The sequence below is a fragment of the Podarcis muralis genome, chromosome 3, assembly GCF_964188315.1.
Source record: "Podarcis muralis chromosome 3, rPodMur119.hap1.1, whole genome shotgun sequence".
NCBI lineage: Eukaryota > Metazoa > Chordata > Lepidosauria > Squamata > Lacertidae > Podarcis > Podarcis muralis.
The window spans coordinates 95,973,973-95,986,774 of NC_135657.1; the positions used below are offsets into that span (position 1 = coordinate 95,973,973).

The window sequence follows — 12,802 nt, forward strand, 5'->3', positions numbered from 1 at the left end:
AAAGAACTTGGGAGGAGGAAAGCAGCTTCCATCTCAGCTCTGGGAAGCAGCACATTTGCACAGGGCCAGTGAGACAGAGTTTGGCTTACTGTGATGCACAAACCAGGACATTTTGTAAGTCTCAGATTATAGTTATTTAGCCTGACAAATTGCAATTAGTCATTCAAGAAAAGAAATAATAAAGAGTAGTGCACTGAAAGTGCTCTGCAATTAAATTTTAATGAATATGTGCATACCAGCTACACTTAACTAATATAGCTGATATTTAATCCAGATGTACAGAATCTATCATCTCGTAAGGCATCAAATCAAATGTTAAGAAGGACTGCAGCATTTTAATATTTTGAGGTTGAATTTTGTTAATTAGCAGCATGGTTGATTAACTAGTATCTAAATATATCCAGATAATGGGGAAATAAGCAATTAAATCTTAACTTATTTTAAATGCCAGTTATTTTAATTAAAATACTCAACAGGGCAAAGAAACTGCAATATGAGTGTTGACTTGCAAACCTTTTAAACCAAGAGTATTTACTTCTACCTTATAATTTTTCTAAGTCTGCAAAAGATGGAGTTTATTGTACATGTTTTAAAAGGATGTTATTTATTTTGGATTGCATTTAAACTATAGTATAAGCATTCATATGCATATGCATCCAGTCATTCCGGCAAGCATGAAAGGTCCACAGAGAACTCTGTGATTGCAACCATTCAATCTCACAAATTACCGTATTTTTCCGCCCATAAGACGCCCTTATGTATAAGACGCCCCCTATTTTGGGGGACTCAGATTTAAGAAAATGGGGGGGAGATGGCCCCATGTATAAGATACCCCCTAATTTTTGACATTATTTTAAAGGAAAAAAACTTAGTCTTATACAGGGAAAAATACGGTATTTAATAACTGGGTGGGGCAGAGCTTCCAGCAGGTGAGTCACTGTTGCTTACTGGGTTTGGGGGTGGTTCAGGCAGCAGGGAGGTCAGCACAGTGCAAACACCTCAGCTAAGCCAATCCAGCACTCCTGCTGGTGTGTTTGCACCTTACTGACTGACACATTGCTTTGCCCTTCTCCTTTTGAGTACAGCACAGCAGCTCTGCCCCACCTGGTGAGCTGCTTCTGTACACCTGGTGAATTCAGCTCACCTTCCTTGCTTAGAAGCACGCATAAAATTGCAGCTAAGGACCCTCAAAAAATCTCCAGACTCACAGAATCCCACATTGCCATCCATGTGGGATGGTGAGTGGCAGTTCGATCAGCTGTGAGTAGGCTCCAGGAATATAAGTGAATGCTTTAGGGGAGAGGATTGTGCCTGCTGACCATTATGTTGGGTCTCCTGCATATGTTGATTTGCAGGTGTGCACAGGAGCCTATCTCCATACAGCATCCAGTGTGTAATCCATTCCTTGTGAAATGAGATTTCAGAGCAATTACATATATGCCTTCCATGCACATATTCTGAATCTATGAAGTGAAAGCTAGGGCTATAAGGCATAGACCCATTCTTCCACCATACATTCCTACATTGTTTTATTCTGAACACAGACTTTATACATCTGTCTAAATAGCTGCCCTGTACAGTGAATACTGTTCCTTTAACTGAAATATTAAGTAATTCCACTGAGGGCCAAACTACACATAATACCAAACTTGAAGCACATCAGTTTGTTTGGTTTAAAAAAGAAAGAAAGAAAGAAATCCTGTTTTTTATTGGGGCTACAGTATGTTGCAAGGGGAGCTTTAAACTCTCCTGTGATCTGGATGGAAATTCACCCTCTGCTACTATTAACCATTGGGGAAGGAGCAGAGAGACTCTCATTGGCTTTTGTTGACTTTGAAAAGTGTTACCACCTGCTATTCCTTGCCAGCACATTCTGGCCCACCAAGAATGCATGGGTTTCATTTCATTATATATATTTTTAAACATCTAAATACCTCCACAACCGTATAGCAGAAATACTATGCTATTAAAAAAAAAAGTATTCCACTATGAAGTAAATTATACCCAAGATGCACACTTTAAAGGCAATTTTGTGGGAGGACAGGACCTGATTGTTGTGCTTTAAAGGTTTTATTGGATGAAGATTTCCTGAAAACTAATACCAGCCACAGACCTATCTCCTGCAACAGAAGTTGTTAGTCATGCGCATGAGTGACGATTGGTAATGGAAGTTCTGGATTATGGGCTGGTATTACTGTAATCCCTTTTTTACTGTCTCTGCTTCATCTTTCCGTCTGTCAAATGCTGGAAGCCTCTGGTAACAAAAACACTCCACCGGCACATTGTTCTACCGTGCTCTCTATATGCAGATACATTTTTAAAAATGCAAAAGCAAACAAACCACTCAATACCATCTATATAAAAGCAGCAACAGGAGATGAATGATTTTTAAAGAATGATGCAATTCGTTTTAGCATTTTGTTTCTTAGCCACCGCAAGCGCTGTTGCTGGCTAGTTGGCAGTACATCCATTTTAAAAGAAGGGAAAAAATCATACTGGATGATTATTCTAGTGCTGTTCTGCTTCCAGAATGGCTTTTGATCCAGTAGAAACATCCAGTCATGTAACAGAAGGGGAGCTGATTTTCTCCACCTCCTTCCTGCCACAGCACTAAGTAAATCTGTGTGGAGTTCACCCTCCTGGTGTGTGACTGGGTTCATAAGGAAAGGGTTAACTAATTGTAAAATGACTAACCAATGGGAACCCAAGGGGCAGAGTTAACTGTGTATAAGGTTTAAGCACAGAGGTGTTGTTTTTTTTTTTGAGGGAGTTAAAGTTAGGGTGGTTGAGAAGACAGTCTGGAGTTAGAAGAGACAGAGAAGATAAGTCTGTGGGTTGGGCTAGTCTGGTGTGAGAGAATTTGTTAAGTAAGAGGAGTCAGTCAAACAGTTGAGATAATCAGTCAGAAGGTATTAGGAAGGTATAGGCCAGTAAAGAAACTAAAGTTAAGATACTGACAGGAATATTATCTGAGAAACCATAAACTTGTTAATGTTTGTAAAATAAACTTGGGGTTTTTTTTGGTTCACTTTTAACAACTGTCTGGACTCAGTGTTTTACCAGAGAGTAACGGGTTGGTGGCAGCGGGGAAGCAAGCACAGTGGTGGCACAGGGATCAATAGACCGTTAAACGTCCGGGGACCCTGTGTGATCGCCACAAAAGTGGCAGCAGAGGTAGGATAACATCAATACCCCGTGATCGCCACAATCTGTTCCAGAACACTATGGGAAGTGGTGTTAGGTGCTACAGAGGGAGAATCAGAGAAAATTTGCTCCACTTCTCCTACCTTAATTGAGGCTTCCACGAGACCAGCACTGTATTTCACTTATCGGAACTCGAACTTGTACCTTCCTATTCACAGAATGAAATAGGGGCTACTATCCCATACACACTTACCAGGTAATAAATCCCATTGCACTTAACAGGATTCACATCTGAGTAGACTTGCATAGTAGTGCAGCCTACTGGAATGATCCAGACCTTCCTTTGTGGACAGGATGAGGGTCAGCATCAGTACAGAAAACCAAGCAAAATCTTCAAACCTTCCTAGATGTAATTACCCTTTGTTGTGTACATCTAGAGCAGCGGTTCTCAACCTGTGGGTCCCCAGATGTTGTTGGACTACAACTTCCATCATCCCTGAGCTCTGGTCTTGCTAGATAGGGGTGATGGGAGTTGTAGTTCAACAACATTTGGGGACCTACAGGTTGAGAACCACTGATCTAGAGAATTAGATGGAAATGGGCCTTCCCAGTTGTATCCACCAAGTTCAGTGGGAACAGAACACGTATCGTCATTTGATTGCATCCACATTCGGTTGTATGAGACAGGTGGATTTCCCCTGCATCATAATCTATAAAAAATTTGCCTGAATTTTCTTTTCCTCAAAGGCTTTCCCAGTCACTCTAATGGGAGAAGGAACTCTGCATGCACTCTCGCCCCATTAAAGTAATCAGAGAAAGCCTTGTAGGCAGGAGAGCTCAGAGCATACACTGCAGACTAAGTGTAGCTCTGGGTGGGTTTTTTGAGAACTGTGGATCCAGTGTACCTCCTCAGGTTAAGTTTTCTATTTTCCATGTAATTAGTTTTATTACTGCAGAAAGATTCACACTCCGTATTTAAAAAGATTGCTAGCTATGTTCTATCCAATTATGCTAAATGTAACTGACAAACTACTTCAAGTTCCTTTAAAAATAATAATAATAATATATATTATTTAGTTTGCTGCTGTGACTTATTTCAGGTATCATTTGGCCTCTTGATTTATTCAGTAATTATCCTAGAACATATATTGTGATGTGAATCCTTTTAAAAAATATATAGTAAACATACCCACACCCACTACTTTTGAACTAGAATTCACTGTGTAATGCAGGTTTAAACTTCACTCAGGCTTGAAAAACACCAAAATACATGCTAATTGCTGTTCAGAACAGAAAAGCTGCCACAACATGAGATCAATATTCCCTCCCCCACCCCCAGTTTTCAACTTGTGATTTTGATTTTCCTATCAGATTCACTAATAGCCACATTCTTATTAAAGCCTTTCCCCCTGACGTACTCATGGCGGATGCTGAATTGATAAAGAAATTATTTTCCTGACCTGGAATGCAGCAGCTACAAAGTACAAGTCGAAAGGCATCAGGGATGTTTTGCTTCCTTTCATCTATTTTGGGAAGGGAAGTTGCTCTGTATGTGTCAGTGCACAATGCAATAAACTGAATGGGACATATGCTGGTGAAATGTTCTGAGCAACATAGCATGTGTCAGTGTACCAAGCCAGGGGAATATCTTATTTTTCTTTTGAAGGGCAGGGGAAGTTGTTATCAACGCGGTTCACAGCGGATCTGTAACAGGGACATCACGTGACGTGTTCTCATAGTGCCGTAATGTAATAAATGGAATGTCTGTCAACCATGCAAAAGTAAATAACACTCCAATCCTACATAAAAACATTACTTTGGAATGCTTTTCCATTGACAACAGCGAGGCTTATTTCTAAAGAATGAAAGACAGTTTGTGCATTAAGTCCATTGTCTCTACTTGTACATGCCAAAAAGTATGATATGGAGGATGTGTCAAGCGACCAGGTTAGCCTGCGCCAAGGTCATTTTTTTCCTCCATGCAGAAGTCTTCCATATACCATTCAGTTAGGTACTGTAATAGGAAGCCTTTTCACCATGTGTAGAACTAATTTCTACACTAAGGTAGAAAGTGTGGCGTATCTTATGAAATGGTCATGTCAGTCTGTGAGCAATGACTGAGCTACCTGAAGGCTGCCAGGCTTCTCTTCACTATCATGAAGCGGAAGTGCAAACCAATCATGAAAAAAGGATGAACAAAGGAGAAAGGTTACATTTATCTCCTAAACAGCATGACTTTAATCCTGACCTACTTCTATCACCTCTGCAAAGGACAGGATAATACACTACAGCCAGAAAGGTGGAATTCTTTGCAAGCCTTCACATCCATTCAGTTTGACGTATGTTCAAACTAAGGATGGGGGAATCTGTCAATTTTGGTTTCCTCTCTCTCCCCCTCCCAAGCTTAAGTTCTGTTTTCCACATCAGTTTCCTATACACACACATGAATGTGTGTATATAGATAGATGATAGATAGATAGATAGATAGATGATAGATAGATAGATAGATAGATAGATAGATAGATAGATAGATAGATAGATGATAGATAGATAGATAGACAGACAGACAGAGTCCTCATGGAAATGCATCAGCATATTAGTACAAATTTCTACTAATACACACCTTTTTTAAATATGCAACTTTTCTTAATGTTCACATTTATGCAAAATATTTTCCCCAAATACAATCCATTTGGGTATGTTAATTTCACTAATATATGCCTTTTATGCACATTATGCCCTAGCATGTGCATTTTTAAAAACATATCAGACATTCTTGAGACAAAACATTGTATTTAGAGAATTGTGCCTAGCAGCACAAATCCTATATGTGTCTCAGGCTACTCAGAAGTAAGTCCCATTGAGTTTATTTCCTGGTAAGCTGGTATAGGATTGCAGTCTACGTGCCTAAATAGAATAACACTTTAAATAACATGTGAAGTGGCAGAAATGTCGTATGTTTGCGGTTTCTAGAGGAAAGTTTTGAGACTGAAAACCTGATGGAAGAACAGGGCTTGGATAACTGAGGATGAAGTGCAGACGTCCTGCCCCTGGCCCTCACCAATTAAGACAAATATCGACCCTCCTGTATCCTTCCAAATGACAGTAGCTTCAAGGGCCATTACAAAAGGTAAGTGGACTGCTCTCTCCACGACACCCCACCCGGTAATTTGGACACTGTGAAATACAGAGAGTTTTACTATTTCTTATCCAATACGAGAATGAGAAGCTCCTGTTCGAAGGCAGTTTTGATGACACCTATTGTTTAGAAAGGCCTAACTTTCTGCAGAATCCAGTATCAATGTTTGTAACAGAATCTGAACTATATGCCTGTAATTTACTGATCCGGAAAGATTCTGCAGACCACTACAGATCAATTCCGCTGTTATTAATGATTTATGCTTCCCTCCATGGTTTACAAGCTAGCAACATTAATGATATGCTTTCTTTTATCTTTAGGTGATAATTGCCCTCTCTCTCTCAGCTAGGCGATTAATTACATCTCATGCAGTTTACGACCCCCCACCCCCGAGTCAGCTTTGTCCATTTTGTCATCATCCTCTGTGAAAGTCATTATCCTTTCATAAAAGCCTTAGCTACTCTGAATAATAAACCCAACTTTTTAATCACGACCTTCTTGCTTCTTACATCACATCTGACTTCTGCTGCCAGGATGGGGGTTGGGACAGGCCATTTCTGGGACGCTCCAAAAGGCTAAGACACAGAAGCAGCCCCTGAGCTTGGACTCAAACCTACCTCTCAACAACTCCCACTTGTCTCTGGCCTTGTCTTCATAGCTGTCTCACCTCTCATTCCCATACTTTTCATGAAAGGTGTCCATCTGGAATCACCGTGTACCAGCCAAGCTGCCTTTTCAACTGAGCAGTAATCACTGAAGCACACATACTGAAGCACCTCAGCTCAGAATATAGCTTAACCAACTTTCTTGATGGTGAGGCACACGGCACATGGGAGCACACACCCAGTAGACTTTTCAGAGAATGGAGAATACTCTTTCAAAGTATTTTCCAGGGAGAGAGTGTCTAAAGATTTTGAAGATTTGCAGGGTAAGTACCAAGAAACAAGGAGACTTGCGTCCTCTAAAGACAGGGACACCTCATATAATTTCTCCTCAGGACCTCCATCTACTGAAATTAATTGGACATCCTGAATTCCTACCATTTGGCACTTGGAGTCTCTACCTGTCCCCAATAATCCAGCTGAAAGAGGCACCACCTTACAAGTTAGCAAGAAGCCATGTGGAAAAGGAGGGTTGTTGTGTATAGAGCTGAGCAGGCGGTCTTTGGCTTGTCTGGGTGGGTGTGTCCTAAGTTATACAAGTCTGCAATAATGAGCAAAAATAAGCTGAAGCAGTAAAGAGTGGGAGGCTAGCAGGTGGAAATAGATGGGATTACAGAAGAGACTATAGGACTGAGTAGATACTAATTTCCTGGGAGCAATGCTCAACACTGAGTACTCAGGAATTCCTTATTAGTGGAATATTAGTGGAATAACCCTAAGGTGGAAGAAGAGGATGAGCAACAGGAAGGAAATAAACCAGATTGAACAGATGAGAAATGAAAAACAAAAAACAAAAACAAAATAGAAGTGTACCGTTTTTATTTTAAGGTGTACGATAAAGAAAATAACTACAGTGGTGCCTCGCAAGACGAAATTAATTCGTTCCGCAAGTCTCTTCGTCTTGCGAGTTTTTCGTCTTGCGATGCACGGTTTCCCATAGGAATGCATTGAAAATCAATTAATGCGTTCCTAGGGAAACCGACTTCAGACCAGGTCTGGGGACAGTCTGTCCCCCGACCTCTTCTGAAGGCTGGGGGGGGGGGGACAAGGGCTTTTCTTCCCACCCCCAGCATTTTAAAAAACCCCGGGACAGCGGAGGACTTCTCCGCTGTCCGGGGCGATCTTAAAATGCTGGCGGGCGGCATTTTAAAATCGCCCCGGGACAGCGGAGGACTTCTCCGCTGTCCGGGGTGATTTAAAAGCCCCTGGGAAGGCAGGCAGGGGGGGACAAAGACTTTTGCCCCCCGCCAGCCTTCAGAAGAGGTCCTGGACCTCTTCTGAAGGCGGGCGGGGGGCGAAAGTCTTTGCTCCCCCCCCCGCCTGCCTTCAAAAGCCCTCCGGGACAGGCAGGCAGGGGGGAGCAAAGACTTTCGCCCCCCGCCCGCCTTCAGAAGAGGTCCAGAACCTCTTCTGAAGGCAGGCGGGGGGCGAAAGTCTTTGCTCCCCCCCGCCTTCAGAAGAGGTCCTTGACCTCTTCTGAAGGCGGGCGGGGGCAAAAGTCTTTGCTCCCCCCTGCCTGCCTTCCCGGGAGAGCGGAGAAAGGCAGCGCGTTTCTCCGCTGTCCCGGACGGCTTTTGAAGGCAGGTGGGGGGGAGCAAAGATTTTCGCCCCCCGCCCGCCTTCAGAACAGGTCCTTGACCTCTTCTGAAGGTGGGCGGGGGTGAAAGTCTTTGCTCCCCCCTGCCTGCCTTCCCAGGAGAGCGGAGAAAGGCAGCGCGTTTCTCCGCTGTCCCGGATGGCTTTTGAAGGCAGGCGGGGGGAGCAAAGACTTTCGCCCCCCGCCCGCCTTCAGAAGAGGTCCTGGACCCCGCCGCCCGGCATTGGAGCTTGGTTCCGATGCCGGGCGGCGGGAGGAGGCGTTCCCGCCCCTCCGCCTGGCATTGGAGCTTGGTTCTGATGCCGGGCGGCGGGAGGAGGTCCGAGGACAGTGGGGAAGACGCACTGCGCTTCCCCGCTGTCCCAGAGATTTCCCTATGGGCTTTCGTCTTGCGAAGCAAGCCCATAGGGAAATTCGTTTTGCGAAGCGCCTCCAAAACGGAAAACCCTTTCATCTAGTGGGTTTTCCGTCTTGCGAGGCGTTCGTCTTGCGGGGTACCACTGTACTTAATATGGTTTTCTATCTGTTATACAATGACAGTTTAGGAAGTGCAGTAAGGGGCTGGAGATTTTAGCATTTCCAAAATGTAACAAAAGTTTGAGAATGTTACAAAGGTTTGGGTTTTTATTTGTGATTACATTTTGTGTTCCAATTTGAAATTGTTTAACAACAACAACAACAACAAAGATTCTACAAGGAATTCATAGGGGAAAGATGTCTATGTTGGGTGACCTTGGGCCTGTCATTCTCTCTCTGCTTAACCTAACTCACAGTATTGTTAGGATAAAATGAAGGAGAGAAACACGTTCTCATCTTGAGCTCCTGGGGGAGGGGAAACGTGGGGTATATGTGCAATAAATTAGAGTTTATGAGAATTTCATTTTTTGTCAGGTTAAACATTTATCCATGTGTGCATATTATGTCACCCTTTTAACATTTAGAAACCCATGTTGGCAATTATCATCAACCACAAAGTGCCAAATGACTTAATTATGGATGTCACCTTTGTACCATTTAGAAGTCCATGTTGGCAATTATCTTCCATCACAAAATGTGCCATTTATTAATAACCTGGTACTGTATATAGCGACAGGCGACATACTGCAATTAGAGTGCAGCATCTAATCCTCAATAAAGGGTTGGGTGCCTGTTAGCTGATTTAGCTGAAGGAACCTTTAGCAGCAAGTCATGCTGTCTGCCAAAGTACCTTGCGGTTCACTGAAAGTCTCTTACCCAAGTCACATCTCGCTGTCCCCTTTCACATTAAGATAAACTATTCCTATTATCCCGAGTTTGTTCTACAGATGACTTTCAGAAACAAGTAAATAAGAAAGAAAATAGGTGAGCTGGAAAACATGCAGTGCTGTGGTCCCAGATGACATTTTTTTTAAAAAAAGAATAAAAAATAAACATTAGTTCTGTCAATAGTTCAAAGCGTAATTCAGTCCTAGCCTCCCAGCTTCAAGGCAGGTTCAAAAAAAGTTTCATTATCTCCCCGAAGCACTATCTTTCGCATTTAGTTTAAAGATGTTTAAACTTTACAGAAGGGCTGTGCCTTTGAGCAGTGTCACAAATATCTGTGTAGGAGTGCGTGTGAATCTGAGCTGCACAAATGCTAAATCACAGGATATCGACACAGCCCTGCTTAGGATATTCGGTGGGACATGGAAAAGAAAAAGCACTTGCGCCATTTTAAATCCCATGAGAACCTGAGAAGCTTAGGAGTCATGGGAGCATCAATATTTGATACCGAGAAGAACATAATGTGTCTTTATTCTCTTTGTCAAAGTATTTCATTGGGACCAAGGTGGTACTTTTACAGAAAGGTAAACACTGCTGAAGGTAAATAGGGTTCCCATTTCTTACATACTTTCATTTATTTCCCTTTGCTGTTGTTATCGCTTTGCAAACCTTTAAGAATTTATTTCTACCTGGCAAGCTATTCATATCCTCTGGCACACTTTTGATATTACCTGTTTAGAACAGTGTGCTTTCAGGTAATTTTGAAAGATAGAAAAAACATATGGTTGGGAGCACAAAGTTAGAGAAGCACTTACATTTGCACTGTGATCACTTCCACTAACACAGATGACATCTTGTTTTTGAATTGTTAGTACCTCTTTTGTAAGCTTCAGTCGGATTTCATAGGCGTTTTCGGATATTTCGTCATATAGCAATGCAATACCAGTTTTTGTCTGTAGAGGCAAGGTAATGGGGGGGGGAGGGGAAAAACAGATCAAATATGTCAAATGCATAGCCCAAATAACAATGATATATAATTTGTATCTTCTGTGTCCTAATAACAGTTTATCTCACCTATACAGGCAAAGCTGTGTGGTAAGAGATAGTAAGGAGACACTTTAGCAGAAAATATTCAAGTTACATTCTGTATCAATATTCACGAACTGTTTAATCCTATCATCTACTTTAGCTCTTGCATACCAGCAAAGTCTCGCAGTGTGAGCTAATGAAGGCTTTTTCTGTACCACAAGTATTTGGCAGACATGTCTCGTTCTCCCAAACTCGCCTCTAAGAAAAGTCATCAAATTCCCCTGCAACACAACACTGCTGGTGTAGTATTTTGCCAATGCTAAAGGAACAAAGTCACTTTCTACAGACTCTGGGGTTGCAGCGCTCATCTCGCTTTACTGGCCAAGGGAGCCGGCGTGCAGCTTCCGGGTCATGTGGCCAGCATGACTAAGCCACTTCTGGTGAACAACAGCAGTGCACGGAAACGCCGTTTACCTTCCCGCCAGAGAGGTACTTATTTATCTACTTGCACTTCGTGCTTTTGAACTGCTAGGTTGGCAGGAGCAGGGACCGAGCAACGGGAGCTCAGTCTTTAGGGATGAACAAAAAGTTTATGCAAGTCTCCCCCTCCTTCTGCTCTCTTAAAATATGCACTGTGAAAAGTGGTAAAATGCTAGTTGGTGCTTCTGATGGAAATAGGCATAAAACACACACAGCTACTTATCTAGCCACAAACTGTAGCGAAAGGCAAACCAGAAGTAGATTGGTATCTAAGCATTAAACAGTCATTAAACAGAAATATCACAAGACTGCTAAAAGGAAAGTCATTCATTGATACTATGCATAGATTCACTCAGTGATGGGTGAAGGACCATAGTTTAGTGGTCTAAGCTTAGTGGCTTAAGCCTTGGAAGCAGAAGCCCCAGATTCAAATCCTGCTAGCATCTCCCAGTAGGGATGGGAGAGATGCTTGCTTGAAATCCTGGAACATAATGTAGATCTTTTCAAATCTTAGACATTTGAATGAAATGATTATCTTACTGTATAATCTGCCAGCATTCTCAAAAACCAAAACAGAGCCACATCTTAGAAGCAACTAAACAGTCGCCCAATATGGGAGAGAAACTGACTGACTGCATCTTCCAAGAAATTATTCAAGTCCTCCATCTTCAATAATGTTGAACAAAGTTTAATTTGGACCATTTGCTTAAGCTTACTTAGATCTACAACATTAAGTTAAAAAAAATGACTCTGTTTTGTTCCGTATTTGCATTAATTTAAAAATAGTACAGTGGTACCTCGGGTTACATATACTTCAGGTTACATACACTTCAGGTTACACACTCCGCTAACCCAGATATAGTGCTTCAGGTTAAGAACTTTGCTTCAGGATAAGAACAGAAATCGGGCTCCGGCGGCGTAGCAGCAGCAGGAGGCCCCATTAGCTAAAGTGGTGCTTCAGGTTAAGAACAGTTTCAGGTTAAGAACAGACCTCCGGAACGAATTAAGTACTTAACCTGAGGTACCACTGTATTTTAAAGCAATAAGCCTAAACAATAAATGTCATTCGCATATGAGTTACATTATGCAATAGGGTTTAAAAAAAAAAAATTATGAGGGGATAAATTTTTCATAGATATCTATGTGTGGAATCCACTTCTCACTGAAATCAATGGAAAAATTAATGGAGCTACGACTATTTAGCAAAGGACATTTTTTTAACCAAACACAGACCAATATCAAGTGCTACTACTGCTTAAGAAACCCATGATCTATATAGCTATGTATTAGTACATCTATCTGTAACTTTCATTCAATCCTCACGAACAGACATAAGCATGAGAAGCACAAGTCAGCTGAGGGTCCCATGAATGAACCACTGGACACTGTGGATCAGATGTCATGCAAAAACCTTTTTTAGAAATAACCCAAAATATCAGGGCCAATGTTTCATGATGAAATGAAACTATGTTTGTTCTGTCCACTTTCCAGCTGAAGTGGAGGTTATGT

At 42.0% G+C, this 12,802-nt stretch overlaps 1 protein-coding gene across 3 annotated transcripts in view; it reads right to left on the reverse strand.

Annotated features, from left to right (window-relative positions):
• SNTG2 (syntrophin gamma 2) overlaps nucleotides 1-12,802 on the reverse strand; it is a 220,894-nt gene that overhangs the window by 125,350 nt on the left and 82,742 nt on the right. For 2 of the 3 annotated variants that reach the window (XM_028722422.2, XM_028722424.2), the window contains exon 2: nucleotides 10,600-10,737. In XM_028722422.2, coding sequence (XP_028578255.2) covers nucleotides 10,600-10,737 — 138 coding nt within the window. The remainder of the gene's footprint in view (nucleotides 1-10,599; nucleotides 10,738-12,802) is intronic. The other variant, XM_028722423.2, reaches the window with a different exon arrangement.